General features: G+C 39.3%; 2 protein-coding genes across 2 annotated transcripts; both read left to right on the plus strand.

The window, feature by feature from the left end:
- Positions 1-1,384: 1,384 nt before the first annotated feature.
- LOC119254211 (olfactory receptor 5B3-like) lies at positions 1,385-5,958 on the plus strand. Its single transcript, XM_037521329.2, has 2 exons — positions 1,385-2,291; positions 5,927-5,958. Exons 1-2 carry the CDS (start codon positions 1,385-1,387, stop codon positions 5,950-5,952), a joined length of 933 nt encoding a protein of 310 aa, XP_037377226.2. The 3' UTR covers positions 5,953-5,958.
- A 4,210-nt stretch (positions 5,959-10,168) lies between these two features.
- On the plus strand, positions 10,169-11,113 carry LOC119254212 (olfactory receptor 5B3-like). Its single transcript, XM_037521330.1, has one exon. The coding sequence runs from the start codon at positions 10,169-10,171 to the stop codon at positions 11,111-11,113; it is 945 nt and encodes a 314-aa protein (XP_037377227.1).
- Positions 11,114-17,282: the final 6,169 nt, after the last annotated feature.

The following is a 17,282-nucleotide window of genomic DNA, read 5'->3' on the forward strand; positions in this document are numbered from 1 at the left end:
CTTTAAAGTGTAACCCCCTAAAAGTATCAAGTTGTTGTATAGACATTGGTTTATTATTTCCAAACACGATTCCCTGAGCTACATGACAGAGGTGATTTTATTGTGTTTACTTTACAAATAAAAAATGCAAGTGACCCTTCCTCAAGAACACATGGTCAATTCAGAACTTGAACTCATTTTCATGGTTTTTTCATCATTGTTCCTTGTCTTAGAGACCCTGGAACCACTGCTGCACAGAGCTTCTCCAATAGAATCTGGGCATTATTCCATGGCTGGATTTTTTTTTAATCTCAAACACACTATTGAGGATTGACAGTGGTTTGCTTGGAAGCAGAAGGTAAGCTCCTACATTCAATGTATGCTTATAGTGAAAACTGTAGTGATCCAACAGGTATGGGACAGCTGTTGTGGTTTGTTGTAATAGACATAGATATTGTCAACATTTTCCTTAAAATCCAAGGTGAAACTGAGGAGCAAATGTCAAATGTTCCACCAACAGAAACTTAGACATTGACAGGGGGGAATCATCACTACCCTGCTCCTCCAGAGAGGATGAGGGGATAAAAGTGATGCTCTGATTAAGCAGAAAGTTCATCTAATTCACCATGTGCCAGCTTTGGAGAAAAAAATAGCCCAGGAGAAATGGCGCTTATTTGGACTCCAAAAGAACCAAAGTGAAATAGCAAAATCCAAATTTCGTTTAACATTTCCACACAATGGCATCCTTATTGTTTCTGTCTTATCTATACATGTCAACAGTGATGTAGATAAAATATTGCACTTTTCATTAATTTTAATCTTGAATCTTCCTCATAAAGCTGTGTAATTTCAGACCACGACAGATCTTATACAATTTTCACTGTGAAAACCCAAACACTGAGTGTGGACCAGTGGAGATGATGAGTAATTGTAAATAGAGTTCTTTCTAATTTAATTGAAATGTAGGAAAGAGCATGAGACTTGGGTTACACTTAACCCAGGAACAAAATTTGGCTTGCCAGTGAATATATGTGGAACCATGAATAAATGACTCATTCTCTTGTGCCTGGCTATGTAAGGAAAATAATGACTACCCAACCTCCTAAATTGTTGAAATGAATCAGTGAACAGAGCTGTAGTGTCTAAAGCTGGTCTAAGGAAAGCTGAGCTCTCATTTGCAAATTCCATAATTGCCCAGTCAGACTATTTCACTAAACTTTCAAGTCTCGGTTTAAAGAATGAAAAACTGGTGAGGTTCTCCATGATGATTCCTTCTTCATTAAGTTAGAATTCTAGATAACTTGTACATTAAATTATGCATTGATGATCATGTTTTAGGTACAGAGAGTCTGGAGACACATATATATCTTATTGCTGCAAATCATCTGATTTCTAAACAACCTCCATGGAGAACACCACAGAGGCGACACATTTCATTTTGCTAGGACTGACCAAAGCCACAAATCTACGCATGCCACTTGTAATGATCTTCACTCTTATATATGCTGTAAATGTCATTGGGAACCTGGGGATGATCTTGTTGATTCTGTTGGACTCTCGTCTCCACACGCCCATGTACTTCTTCCTCAGTAACCTGTCTCTGATGGACTTCTGTTACTCTACAGCTGTCACCCCTACAGTCATAGCTGGGTTGTTCATATGTGACAAGGTCATCTCCTACAATGCATGTGCTGCTCAGATGTTCTTTTTTGCAACCTTTGCCACTGGGGAAGTTTTCATCTTGGCTGCAATGGCCTATGACCGCTATGCCGCCGTGTGCAAACCCCTGCATTACACCACCATCATGACCACAGGTGTGTGCGCAGGTCTGGCTATAGTCTGCTATGCTGGTGGTTTCCTCAATGCCTGCATCCATGTTGGGGAAACATTCAGTCTCACTTTCTGCAGCTCCAATAAGGTCCATCACTTTTTCTGTGATGTTCCAGCAGTCATGTCTCTCTCTTGCTCTGATAAACAACTTGCTGAGATGGTTCTTGTTTATGTAGACTCCTTCGTTGTATTTTCTGCTCTTTCCGTCATCTTTGTATCCTACGTGTTCATTTTTATCACGATCTATAGGATGCGCTCATCTGCAGGCTACCAGAAAGCTCTGTCCACCTGCGCTTCTCATGTCACTGCCATCACCATCTTCTTTGGGACGATCATCTTCATGTACCTACAGCCCAGCTCCAGTCATTCCATGGACACGGACAAAATGGCATCTGTGTTTTATACTATGGTCATCCCCATGCTGAACCCCATAGTCTACAGCCTGAGGAACAAGGAGGTCAAGAATGCTATCAAGAAGTTGGGTGAGAAGATAAAATTGTCGCTGGGATTGCGATTTTAACATTGTGTGGGACATAATTAGCTTTCATGCCTCTCGATCTTCATGTATTGACCTATAATTAGCAATACACTTAAGTCCTGAAGTGATGCCCTCACCTTTTCTAAAGTTTATTATCTAGAATGAGGAGAGCTGACAACAATGGAAGTCTAACTAAGAATGGCTAAGGGGAAGCACAAAATGTGTATTTCTATGTTTCAAAAATACATATTAAGGATATTTGGCTTATTCACTTGTTCTGCATGTATTTTCTCTGCCGTGGGCACTACAACCACATGTGCATCAAATAGCAAGAGGAAATGAGAGTATCAGATTTATTTATTTATTTTCTACTGCGCGTGCAGGCAGAAGGACTACACTGCTGACATGCATCAAGATGCAGGCAGCTAACCCAGGCTCAAAAGGCCTGAGAGTATTGTTTTTAACCAAAGTAATTGAAATATTGAATTGGGATATTGATATATAAAATATGTCACAGTGTGTTTACTTGAAAAATAATCTAAGACTCCTAATTTGGGGGGAAAGGGATACACTCATAATACTTTGTGTTTATTTCATTGGCATATTTTATTGACAGAATATAGACTTAACATCATACATGAATCAAAAATTCTGCCTTGCTTGAGTCATTTTGTGAGCTTGTATTTTCTCATTATACCTTTCAAAAGGAAAATAGCCACAACAAATACAAGGAAGAAAAGTACAAGCATTTTCAATTTCTGCCTAGATGACTCCTAATTTGCATGCCTTGAAAAAATGCAGAGAGTTATTAACAATATATTTAATGTCTACAAGTGCTTCTGATGGTTACCTTTGCTTATTAAGCCTTAATTTAGTTAGGTTTCATTGTATCTTTTCACTCTTCCAGTTTGTTGCACAGTTCATTCACAATATTTTTTTTTTCAAAATTTCCTCACAACTCTAAGCAGCGATTATGTGCTTGCAATTTTGTCCTTGCTGGCTCCTCAATGGGGACTATGAAGGTTCTGCTTTAATGACATTCTGTCCCAGATGCTGTGTTCAATAGTCATCTTGAGTAATGTTCATCACCCACCCCATTGCTCCAGCACCAGAGTCTAGACTTTCACGTGGGAAGGACGCAGTGGACATTCACTGAGTTTCCTCGAGGTCACCTGCACAGCCCTACTCTGTGCCACGGGCTGGTGGCAGCTGACTTGGACCAGTGGGAGAGTCCATCCTTAGCGTGCTTGTTCCATCAGGTTATGACAACTTATTGACCAGTGACTGTCTTGCAAATTTGGAAAAAGCTGTACCTCTCCTGTGGACACACCTGAAAACATGTGGCCTGGGCTGAGCAGCACTCTGTTAGAGTTCCTATTTCTTTTGCAGGTTATGAGTACAGTGTCCTCCACTCCTCATCAGGGGAACTGGCAAAAGAATGACACATAGATTGTATGGTGAAAAACCCTGATGAGGTGGAATTTAAGGAAAATGAGTAAATCAGGCTATTTTTCATCTTCCACACAACACACATTCCATACCTGAAATGCTCTGTTTCTCACCATTCGGACCTCTAGCAAACAACCATGGGCCGTACATTGGCAACAATGTTTTGGTTGTGTGACTGTGGGCACCTAATGTGTAAAAGGGGCTAGTAAGTGGAGCTGCTGTTCTGCCTCTCAGTGCTGAAGTCTCTCCCTTGATCTGTCTGCCTGACTGTGTGTATGGTCCCCTGTCTCACCATGAAAGCTCTGCAAAATCTACCAAAGGCTCCAAATTTTCTTCTCATCTATAAGAACTGACAGTGAAGCTGCCCTGGCCTGGAATGGCCATGAGACACATGGCCTAACTTTATAAAAGCTCCCTCTGCACTAGACTCTACATTCCCAGACATCAGTGACATGGCTTTCATAACATGATCCTTTGGCTTAAATATGTGTGTGGCACAGTAGATTCTCAGTAAGTATTTGTCACCTGATGCATGAAATAAAGGTTGGAGTCTAAGTGTCCCATGTGTTGACTCTTTGAACAACTGATTATAGTGCTACCCCTATAACTTAGATCTGCCAGACTTCAATAGTACTCCAAGCTATTGAAAAGGATTGCTTCTTAGAAATCCAGCTTTAGAGTGTCATCTCAAACCACGTCATGTATATAACCTCATTTCATCCTTAGAACTCTTCTATGAGGGTACCCAATATTATTTCCCCTCCACTTATAGGTGGTATACTGAAGTGTAAAGAGATTAAACTACTTGGCCAAGATCGTCCTGTAAACCTTGACAGAACCAGTACTTAAAGATAGTTCTCCATGGCAGCGCAGCTCACACTTGTGACATCCACACTTGAATACCTTCATAAAAGTGATAATTCTGCCCAGGGTGGTGTTAGTGTGTGTGCTGTGCTAACATACATGTAAAGAGGTATGAAACTATCCCCCTAAATCATACAGTGTTGTAAACTTCAACAGTTTCTATGTCACAGCAAAAAATAATAATAATATTAAACATTCATCTTAAAAATTAAGATGCTGAAATGATAAAAAAAGAGCTAAATAGACACTTTAAAACATGCATAAGAAACCCACATGGCGTGGCAGACCTCTCCTGCCTCGCCCACTGCTCCCCTCAGCAGTGTCTTCAGTCTGTCTGCCTGTTCTGCTCCCTGCTCTGTGTCTGGTGAATTCTCTCACCCTCCATGCCTCTAATCTGTACCCCAGTTCTTGTATAAATAAATAAAATCTTTAGAAATAAATAAAAACATACATGGCCAAGAAGTGCATTCAAAAGCACTCATCATCACTTACCATCAGGGAAGTGCAGATCAAAACTTCCATGAGACACCATCTCACCCCTGTGAGAAACGCCCATCTCAAAAAGACCTGAAATTAGACATGATGAGGGTTTGGAAAAAACGGGACCTCATGCACTCTTGATGGGAATGAGTCATCCACAGTGTTGTAAAACATTGTTACCGCCATAAGAAATACAACTTTCAAGGAAATTTAGTGAAGTTACGGGGACAAAATCACGATGCAAAGTTCAGATGCTCTATTCTCAAGTAATGAACACTATGATGAAATTAAGGAAGCAACTGCATTCACAATAAATCTGAAAGAGTAAATAAACCATCGAGAGATGAAATTAACCAAAGATATGACTGAATTTTACTCTGAAAATTTTGAATAATGTTGAAAAGAATTTCAGTAGACATAAATAAATTTAAAGTACCCCATATTGATAGTAGTTTTTCTTATTTCTTGTTGTGAGAATTAGAATTTTGTTTCATAAGTTTTCTAGAATAAAGACTATTCTTTGTAAGGTGTTATCTCCGAAGTCTGCAATTTTACCTGTGATCCTGAGTGTGTGACAGGTATTTCTCTGAACTCCACAACTGCCTCACCATATTCTTCACTCAACATTCACTCATAAGCCTTTGAAGTATTTTCCAGATTTCTAACAATTTTGATTCATAGGGTTTTTGCTTGATGTTTCAGAGATCTATAAAGAGATGGACCCTTGAAACATACTAATTGCTTTTTTTTTTAAAGAGGCATGTATTTTATTCGTTTATTTATTTGTTTGTTTGTTTGTTTGTTTGTTTGTTTGTTTGTTTGTTTGTTTGTTTTTACATGTACTAGGTACAGTCAGAAGTGCAGGAAGGTAAGAGAATTCACCAGAGCCAGAGCGGGGAGCAGAGCAGGCAGAAGGACTGAAGTACACTGCTGAGGGGAGCAGCGGGCGGCAGGAGAGGTCTGCGCGCCATGTGGGACCCTCCGCTGGTGGCCGGGGAGCAGCCTGGGATCAAACAAGCGCCACAGAGGCCGCGGGCAGCTTCGCAACCCAGCGCTCAACCGCTGTGCCACCAGGGAGGCCCTAATTGCTTTTTATGCCTTTCTTTTTAAAGGACACTGATTATTACATTTGGGCTCACCAAATAATCCAGGTAAATACCACATTTTTGTACTCTTACTCTAATTACATATGCAAAGTACAAATTAATTTGTACCAAAAATGCACAAATTACATTCTGACTCATGCAATATTTACAGAATTCAGAAAGCAAACTGTACAAAATGAATATTGATATGAAATATATATAGAAAGAAATTAAAATATCTAAAAAAACTAAGTGAAAAGACTGGTCAAATAAATTATTTTATCCTCTAACAAAGCAATAATACGCAACCATGAATATGAGAGCAATTGAATGATTTTTTAAAAAGGAAAAACAACATCCCATGTTTAAGCGAGGTTTTTCTTGTTTTTACTTGGGATATAGATTTTTGCTTAATACATTTTCTAGAAAAAAGACTATTCTTTGCTAGCTGTGGTCTCTAAAGCCTACAGTTTTACATGTGCCCCCTGAATAGTGGGATGGGTATTTCTTTGACCTACACATTTGCATCACCATATTCTTCACTCAACTTTCACTCATCTGTTTTCCGGAGTTCTAACAATTTTGATTCCAAGGGTATTTACTTGATGTTTCAGAGATCGTTGAAGGGGTAGAACCTGAAACATACTATTTCTGCTATTTTTTATGCCTTTCATTTATAAAGACACAGATTTTTAGATTTAGGCTACCAAATTATCCAGGTAATTACCTCCTCTTAGTGCTCTTAACCTAATTACATTTGCTATGTATTCTGACTCATGCAATATTTTAAAAAATCCAACAATTGACCTGGTGTGTTTGAGAACCTCTGTTTACTCCCTGCTGATTTCCTTCTCACAGACTCTTCTCCAAGCCCATCACCCAGGGCCCTGGCCAAGTGCCCGGCTCCCTCTGGGTGCTCCTCCAAGGCTATGAGGCTTCCCCATCCACAGCTGCACAGTCAACACTTGAGGCCTCTTCAATCCCTGTAGTGGGAGAGGGATAATGGACAGTAATGGGTGTGCTTTGCCGCACCCAGAAATGACACATGTCAATTCTTTCTAAGCCATTGTCGACACCTGACACATGTCACATTGTACCCAAAATCGGCAGGCACATGTAGGGGAGAAGATGTAATGTTTAAACACCACTATTTTGTTAGCCATGCTGTAGCAATATTTAGTAACAGTTAAGAATAATATTGAACAATTCAGAACACCTGATGCGTGTTAGATATTTTCTGCGGTTTGTATGTATGGAATCGGAATATCTTATTGTCAGTCCTAAGTGGGTGGCATGATATCATTATCTTCCTCTTACCGATGAGAAACTGTAGTTTGATGATCAAATTGCTTAAACAAGTTGATGCCTAATCACACTTTTATGTAGAGCAAACCTATAACCACCCCACATGCCTGCAATGAGGAAGATGTGATAATTTTGCTTGGAGTATGAGCTTACAGACCACCAGCTTGGAGAGAAGAACGGATCTATGGGTTTTTGTGAAAAAGATATTTTCAGACCATGATTATAGTGGTAACACATGTTGAATAATAAAACATTGTTAACGATACGCAAGACATCTTTGATAAAGAGAAGAAATGAAAATAAAATATGAGTTAAATTAAACTAAATATAAACAAAACATAAATTAAATTGAAATTGAAATTTAAGTAGCTAGTGCTGCAATGATGTGAAGAAAAAAAATGTGCTTGCTGCAGAGAATGTGAAAACTGGAGTTATTTCATACAGTATTGTAATTTTTACTCAATGGAGTATATTTACCAAAGGTCCAAAACAATTCCCTGATAATTACCCTATGAAAAAAAACTTGTGCTTGCACAAATATTTTACCATGTTTATATCAACTTTGTTTATAATCATCAAACACTGGAAACAATATAAAAGGTTCTCAACTGAGAAAAGAAGAAAAATAAAACTTAAAATTCACAGCATGGAATACTACTTTGCAATTTTAAATTCCACCATATATACAGGTAAGGATGTGCCCTTAAATGAATTGCGCTGTGAAAAATGCCAGAATCAAAGACTGTGGATTCTAAGACCCTCGCGAAGGATATTTTCACAAAGGGAAAATTATATGAAAAACACAGGTCAGTAATTACGACAGCATTGACTCCTAGGAAGCTGAGGAGTCAAATTCTTAGAAATATGCATTAAGAAGTGTGCATACTACTCTCTGCAGCTTGTAATTAAAAATGAAAATTATGTGAAATAGACATGCAAATACAGAGTACACCCTCAAATTATGCTATGTGGATCCCATAGGCAGTTTGATTACTTTGTCCTTTGGAAAGTGCGGTGAGAAGCAGGAGGTGCAGTGTGCTCCTGAGGGACATCCCCTGAGAACCTCAGGTCTTTAAAATCCACTCTCGGTCCCCATGCGCTAACCCTGTATCCACTGTGACGTCTGGAGCTTCATTTACAATGACCAGACTTTGGCCGAGACCCTCTGAACATGTGTTCTTCTAATACTGATGGTTTCCACAGGCACACCAACCTCTGATTTTAGGATTTCCTCTGAACTTGCAGCCATGGCCAAGGAAACATTCAGAGGTAAAAATCATATTGAATAACTTTAAAGTGAACCCCCTAAAAGTATCAAGTTATTCTTTAGACATTGGTTTATTATTTACAAACACGATTCCCTGAGCTACATGATAGAGGTGATTTTATTATGTTTACTTTACAAATAAAGAATGCAAGGGACCCTTCCGCAAGAACACATGGTCGATTCAGAACTTGAACCCATGTTCATGTTTTTTTCATCATTGTTCCTTGTCTTAGAGACCCTGGAACCTGAGCCCATTGCTGCACAGAGCTTCTCCGACAGAATCTGGGCATTAGTCCACGGCTGGATTTTTTTTTAATCTCAAACACACTATTGAGAATTGACTGTCGTTTGCTTGGAAGCAGAAGGTAAGCTCCTATATTCAATGTATGCTTACAGTGAAAACTGTAGTGATCAAACAGGTATGGGACAGCTGTTGTGGTTCGTTGCAATAGATATAGGTATTGTCAAAATTTTCCTTAAAATTCAAGGTGTAACTGGGGAGCAAATGTCAAATGTCCCGCAACAGAAACTTAGAAATTAAATGGTTTGCCTTGTTATGATACTTGGGGACGTCAAGACCCTAACTCCTCCAGACAGGATGAGGGGATAAAAGCGATGCTCTGATTAAGCAGAAAGTTCATCCAATTCACCATGTGCCAGCTTTGGAGAAAAAAAATGGCCCAGGAGAAATGGCGCTTATTTGGACTCCAAAAGGAACCAAAGTGAAATAGCAAAATCCAAATTTCCTTTAACATTCTGCACAATGGCATCCTTATTGTTTCTGTCTTCTCTACACATGTCAACAGTGATGTAGGTAAAATATTGCACTTTTCATTAATTTTAATCTTGAATCTTCTTCATAAAGCTGTGTAATTTTAGACCACGACAGATCTTACCCAGTCTTCACTGTGAAACTCCAAACACTGAGTGTGAACAAGTGGAGATGATGAGTAATTGTAAATAGAGTTCTTTCTAATTTAATTGAAATGTAGGAAAGAGCATGAGACTTGGGTTACACTTAACCCAGGAACAAAATTTGGCTTGCCAGTGAATATATGTGGAACCATGAATAAATGACTCATTCTCTTGTGCCTGGCTATGTAAGGAAAATAATGACCACCCAACCTCAGAAATTGTTGAGAAGAATCAGTGAACAGAGCTGTAGTGTCTAAAGCTGGTCTAAGGAAAGCTGAGCTCTCATTTGCAAATTCCATAATTGCCTAGTCAGACTATTTCATTAAACTTTCAAGACTCGGTTTAAAGAATGAAAAACTGGTGAGGTTCTCCATGATGATTCCTTCTTCATTAAGTTAGAATTCTAGATAACTTGTACATTAAATTATGCATTGATGGTCATGTTTTAGGTACAGAGAGTCTGGAGACACATATATATCTTATTGCTGCAAGTCATCTGATTTCTAAACAACCTCCATGGAGAACACCACAGAGGCGACACAGTTCATTCTGCTAGGACTGACCAAAGCCACAAATCTACGCATGCCACTTGTAATGATCTTCACTCTTATATATGCTGTAAATGTCATTGGGAACCTGGGGATGATCTTGTTGATTCTGTTGGACTCTCGTCTCCACACGCCCATGTACTTCTTCCTCAGTAACCTGTCTCTGATGGACTTCTGTTACTCTACAGCTGTCACCCCTACAGTCATAGCTGGGTTGTTCATATGTGACAAGGTCATCTCCTACAATGCATGTGCTACTCAGATGTTCTTTTTTGCAACCTTTGCCAGTGGGGAAATTTTCATCTTGGCTGCAATGGCCTATGACCGCTATGCCGCCGTGTGCAAACCCCTGCATTACACCACCATCATGACCACAGGTGTGTGCGCAGGTCTGGCTATAGTCTGCTATGCTGGTGGTTTCCTCAATGCCTGCATCCATGTTGGGGAAACATTCAGTCTCACTTTCCGCAGCTCCAATAAGGTCCATCACTTTTTCTGTGATGTTCCAGCTGTCATGTCTGTCTCTTGCTCTGATAAACAACTTGCTGAGATGGTTCTTGTTTATGTAGACGCCTTCGTTGTATTGTCTGCTCTTTCTGTCATCTTTGTATCCTACGTGTTCATTTTTATCACCATCTATAGGATGCGCTCATCTGCAGGCTATCAGAAAGCTCTGTCCACCTGCGCTTCTCATGTCACAGCCATCACCATCTTCTTTGGGACGATCATCTTCATGTACCTACAGCCCAGCTCCAGTCATTCCATGGACACAGACAAAATGGCTTCTGTGTTTTATACTATGGTCATCCCCATGCTGAACCCCATAGTCTACAGCCTGAGGAACAAGGAGGTCAAGAATGCAATCAAGAAGTTGGGTGAGAAGATAAAATTGTCTCTGGGATTGCGATTTTAACATTGTGTGGGACATAATTAGCTTTCATGCCTCTCAATCTTCTTCATGTATTGACCTATAATTAGCAATACACTTAAGTCCGGAAGTGATGCCCTCACCTTTTCTAAAGTCTATTGTCTAGAATGAGGAGAGCTGACAACAATGGAAGTCTAAGAATGGCTAAGGGGAAGCACAAAATGTGTATTTCTATGTTTCAAAAATACATATTAAGGATATTTGGCTTATTCACTTGTTCTGCATGTATTTTCTCTGCCGTGGGCACTACAACCACATGGGTGCATCAAATAGCAAGAGGAAAATGAGAGTATTGTTTTTAACCAAAGTAATTGAAATATTGAATTGGGATATTGATATATAAAATATGTCACAGTGTGTTTATTTGAAAAATAATGTAAGACTCCTAATTTGGGGGGAAAGGGATACACTCACAATACTTTGTGTTTATTTCATTGGCATATTTTATTGACAGAATATAGACTTAACATCATACATGAATCAAAAATTCTGCCTTGCTTGAGTCATTTTGTGAGCTTGTATTTCCTCATTATACCTTTCAAAAGGAAAATGGCCACAACAAATACAAGGAAGAAAAGTACAAGCATTTTCAATTTCTGCCTAGATGACTCCTAATTTGCATGCCTTGAAAAAATGCAGAGAGTTATTAACAATATATTTAATGTCTACAAGTGCTTCTGATGGTTACCTTTGCTTATTAAGCCTTAATTTAGTTAGGTTTCATTGTATCTTTTCACTCTTCCAGTTTGTTGCACAGTTCATTCACAATGATTTTTTTTTTTTTTTTCAAAATTTCCTCACAACTCCAAGCAGCGATTATGTGCTTGCAATTTTGTCCTTGCTGGCTCCTCAATGGGGACTGTGAAGGTTCTGCTTCAATGACATTCTATCCCAGATGCTGTGTTCAATAGTCATCTTGAGTAATGTTCATCACCCACCGCATTGCTCCAACACCAGAGTCTAGCCTTTCACGTGGGAAGGACACAGTGGACATTCACTGAGTTTCCTTGAGGTCACCTGCACAGCCCTACTCTGTGCCACGGGCTGGTGGCAGCTGATTTGGACCGGTGGGAGAGGCCATCCTTAGAGTGCTTGTTCCATCATGTTGATGACACCTATTGACCAGTGACTGTCTTGCAGATTTGGAAAAAGCTGTACCTCTCCTGTGGACACACCTGAAAACATGTGGCCTGGGCTGAGCAGCACTCTGTTAGAGTTCCTATTTGTTTTGCAGGTTATGAGTACAGTGTCCTCCACTCCTCATCAAGGGAACTGGCAGAAGAATGACACATAGATTGTATGGTGAAAAACCCCAATGAGGTGGAATTTAAGGAAAATGAGTAAATCAGGTTATTTTTCATCTTCCACACAACACACATTCCATACCTGAAATGCTCTGTTTCTCACCATTTGGACCTCTAGCAAACAACCATGGGCCGTACATTGGCAACAATGTCTTGGTGTGTGACTGTGAGCACCTAGTGTGTCAAAGGGGCTAGTGAGTGGAGTTGCTGTTCCACCTCTCTTAGTGCTGAAGTCTCTCCCTTGATCTGTCTGCCTGACTGTGTGTATGGTCCCCTGTCTCACCATGAAAGCTCTGCAAAATCTACCAAAGGCTCCAAATTTTCTTCTCATCTATAAGAACTGACAGTGAAGCTGCCCTGGCCTGGAATGGCCGTGAGACACATAGCCTAACTTTGTAAAAGCTCCCTCTGCACTAGACTCTACATTCCCAGACATCAGTGACATGGCTTTCATCATAACATGTTTCTTGGACTTAAATATGTGTGTTGCACAGTAGATTCTCAGTATTTGTCACCCGATGCATGAAATAAAGGTTGGAGTCTAAGTGTCCCATGTGTTGATTCTCTGAACGACTGATTATAGTGCTTCCCCTATAACTTAGATCTGCCAGACTTCAATAGTACTCCAAGCTATTGAACAGGATTGCTTCTTAAAAATCCAGCTCTAGAGTGTCATCTCAAACCACGTCATGTGTATAACCTCATTTCATCTTTAGAACTCTTCTATGAGGGTACCCAATATTATTACCCCTGCACTTATAGGTGGTATACTGAAATGTAGAAATTTTAAACTTGGCAAAGATCATCCGTAAACCTTGACAGAACTAGTATTTAAAGATAGTTCTCCATGTGGCCTCCCCAGTAGCGCAGTGGTTTGAGCCCAGCGCTGTGAAGCCATCCGCAGCCTCTGTAGCGTGGGTTCGACTACCAGCTGGCCAGGAACATTCTCACATGGTGTGGCAGACCTCTCCTGCCTCATCCATGGCTCCCCTCAGCAGTATATTTCTGTCCTTCTGCCTGTTCTGCTCCCTGCTCTGGTGAATTCTCTCACCCTCCTGTGTCTCTGGCCTGTACCCCAGTGCTTGTATAAATAAATAAATCTTGAAGAAAAAAAAAAGATAGTTCTCCATGACAACACAGCTCACACTTGTGACAACCACACTTGAATACCTTCATAAATGCAATAATACTGCCCAGGGTGTTGTCAGTGAGTGTGCTAGGCTAACATACACTAAAGAGGTATGAACCTATACCCCTAAATCATATAGCGTTGTACACCTCAAAAGTGTTCTGTGTCACAGAAAAAAAATAGTAATAATAAACATTCATCTAAAAATTACAGTTGCTGAAATAATTAAAAAGAAAAGAGCTAAATAGACACGTTAAAAGCATAAATGGAGAAACCTAATGGCGTGGCAGACCTCTCCTGCCTGGATCCATGTCTCCAGTCTGTCTGCCTGTTTTGCCCCCTGCTCTGTCTCTGGTGAATTCCCTCAGCCTCCTGGGCCTCTGACCTGTACCCCAGTTCTTGTATAAAGAAATAAAATCTTTAAAAATAAATAAATAAAAACATACATGGCCAAGAAGTGCATTCAAAAGTGCTCATCATCTCTTACCATCAGGGAAGCACAGATCAAAACTTCCAAGAGACACCAGCTCACCCCTGTGAGAATGGCCCATCTCAAAAAGACCCGAAAAAAAGTGATAATGAGGGTTTGAAAGAAGAGGGACCCCATGCACTCTCCGTGGGAATGAGTCATCCACAGTGTTGAGAAATATTGTTACCTCCATAAGAAATACAACTTTCAAGGAAATTTAGTGAAGTTACAGGGACAAGATCAGGATGCAAAATTCAGATGCTCTATTCTCAAGCAATGACCCCTGACAATGAAATTAAGGAAGCAACTGCATTCACAATAAATCTGAAAGAGTAAATAAACCATCGAGAGATAAAATTTACCAAAGATATGACTGAATTGTATACTGAAAATTTTGAGTAATCTGGAAAAGAATTTCAATAGACCTAAATAAATTTAAAGTACCCCATTTTTATGGTAGTTTTTTCTTATTTCTTGTTGTGAGATGTAGAATTTTATTTCATAAGTTTTCTAGAATAAAGACTATTCTTTGTAAGGTGGCATCTCTGAAGTCTGCAATTTTACCTGTGATCCTGAGTAGTGTGACAGGTATTTCTCTGAACTCCACAATTGCCTCACCATGTTCTTCACTCAACATTCACTCATCTGTTTTCTAGAGTTCTAGCAATTTTGATTCCGATGGTATTTGCTTGATGTTTCAGAGATCGCTGAAGGGGTAGAACCTGAAACATACTATTTCTGCTATTTTTTATGCCTTTCCTTTATAAAGGCACAGATTATTAGATTTAGGCTACCAAATTATCCAGGTAATTACCTCCTCTTAGTGCTCTTAACCTAATTACATGTGCAATGTATTCTGACTCATATAATATTTTAAAAATCCAACAATTGACCTGGTGTGTTTGAGAACCTTTATTCAGGCCCTGCTGATTTCCTTCTCACATACTCGTCTCCATGCCCATCTCCCAGGGCCCTGGCCAAGTGCCTGGCTCCCTCTGGGTGCTCCTCCAAGGCTATGAGGCTTCCCCATCCACAGCTGCACAGTGAATACTTGAGTCCTCTTCAATCCCTGTAGTGGGAGAGGTAATGGTTGTCCATTATCACTGCACCCAGAAATGACACATGTCAATTCTTTCTAAGCCATTGTCAACACCTGACACATGTCCCATTGTACCCAAAATTGGCAGGCACATGCAGGGAAGAAGATGTAATGTTTAAACACCATTATTTTGTTAGCCATGCTGTAGCAATATTTAGTAACAGTTAAGATTAATATTGAACATTTCAGAACACCTGATTTCTGTTAGATATATTCTCTGGTTTGTATGTATGGAATCTGCAAATCTTCTTGTCAATCCTAAGCGGGTGGCATGATATCATTTTCTTCCTCTTACCAATGAGAAACCGTAGTTTGATGATTAAATTACCTAAACAATTTGATGCCTAATCATACTTTTATGTACAGCAAACAATAACCACCCTGCATGCCCGCAATGAGGAAGCTGTGATGATTTTTTTTTGGGAGTATGAGCTTACAGGCCATGAACTTAGAGAGAAGAATGGATCTATGGAGTTTTGTGAATAAGAAACTTTCAAGCGATTATAGTGGTAACACAAGTTGAATAATAAAATAGATTGTTAAAGATACTCAAGACATCATTGATAAAGAGAAGAAATGAAAATAAAATATAAATTAAATAATAAAATATAAATTAAATAAAAATTGAAATTTAAGTAGCTAGTGCTGCAAAGATGTGAAGAAACAAGAATGTGCTTGCTGTAGGGAATGTAAAATCTGGAGGCACTTCATACAATTTTGAATTTTTACTCAATTGAGTATATTTACCAAAGGCCCAAAACAACTCCCTGGTGATACCCAAATGTAATAAAAACTTGTGCTTGCACAAATATTTTACCATGTTTTTATCAACTTTGTTTATAATCATCAAACACTGGAAACAATATAAAAGGCTCTTAACTGAGGAAAGAAGAAAAAAATAAAACATAAGTTTCACAGCATGGAATACTACTTTGTAATTTGAAATTCCACTATAGATATATGTAAGGATGTGCCTTTAAATGAATTCTGTTAAGTGAAAAATGCCAGAATCAAAGACTGTGGTTTCTAAGACCCTAGTGAAGGATATTTTCGCAAAGGGAAAATTATATGAAAAAAAAAAAGCAGATCAGTAATTATTACAGCGTTGATTCCAAGGAAGCTAAGAGGTCAAATTCTTAGAAATATGCCTTAAGAGGTGTGCATACTACTCTCTCTGCAACTCGTAATTAAAAATGAAAATTATCTGAAATGGGATGCAAATACATCTGTACACCCTCAAATTATGCTATGTGGTTCCCATAGGCAGTTTGATTACTTTGTCCTTTGAAAAGTGGAGTGAGAAGCAGTAGGTGTCCTCATGGGGGACATCCCTTGAGATACTCAGGTCTTTATAATCCACTCTAGGTCCCCATGAGCTAACCCTTTATCCACCGTGACTTCTGGAGCTTTATTTACAATGACCAGACTTTGGCCTAGACCTTCTGAACATCATGTGTTCATCACAATGATGATGGTTTCCACATGCAGACCTTCCTCTGATTTTAGGATTTCCTATAAACTTGCAGCCATGGGCAAGGAAACACTCAAAGGTAAAAATCATATTGAATGACTTTAAAGTAAACCCCCTAAAAGTATCAACTTCTTCTATAGGCATTGGTTTATTATTTGCAAACAGGATTCCCTGAGCTACTTGATAGAGGTGATTTTATTATGTTTACTTTACAAATAGAGAATGCAAGGGACCCTTCTGAAAGAACACATGGTCGATTCAGAACCTGAACCCATGTTAATGGTTTTTTCCTCATTGTTACTTGTCTTAGAGACCCTGGAACCTGAGCCCACTGCTGCACAGAGCTTCTCCAACAGAATCTGGGCATTAGTCCACGGCTGGATTTTTTTTTAATCTCAAACACACGGTTGAATTTTGACTGTTGTTTTCTTGGAAGCAGAAGGTAAGCTCCTACATTCAATGTATGCTTATAGTGAAAACTGTAGTGACCCAACAGGTATGGGACAACTGTTGTGGTTTGTTGCAAAAGACAAAGATATTGTCAACATTTTCCTTAAAATCCAAGGTGAAACTGGGGAGCAAATGTCAAATATTCCACCAACAGAAACTTAGACATTAAAATGTTTGCCTTTTTTTTTTAAAGATTTATTTATGCATACAAGAGCTGGGGTACAGGCCAGAG

This window comes from Talpa occidentalis, unplaced genomic scaffold (genome assembly GCF_014898055.3).
Source record: "Talpa occidentalis isolate TD23 unplaced genomic scaffold, MPIMG_talOcc4v2.1 talOcc4.3, whole genome shotgun sequence".
In the NCBI taxonomy this organism is placed as follows: domain Eukaryota; kingdom Metazoa; phylum Chordata; class Mammalia; order Eulipotyphla; family Talpidae; genus Talpa; species Talpa occidentalis.

Excerpts from the sequence above, each read along its gene's own strand:
- LOC119254212 (XM_037521330.1), top strand. The coding sequence starts at position 10,169 with ATGGAGAACACCACAGAGGCGACACAGTTCATTCTGCTAGGACTGACC.
- LOC119254211 (XM_037521329.2), top strand. The coding sequence starts at position 1,385 with ATGGAGAACACCACAGAGGCGACACATTTCATTTTGCTAGGACTGACC. Across the intron at positions 2,292-5,926 it reads GAATGCTATCAAGAAGTTGG|GTACAGTCAGAAGTGCAGGA; the intron begins GTGAGAAGATAA and ends TACATGTACTAG.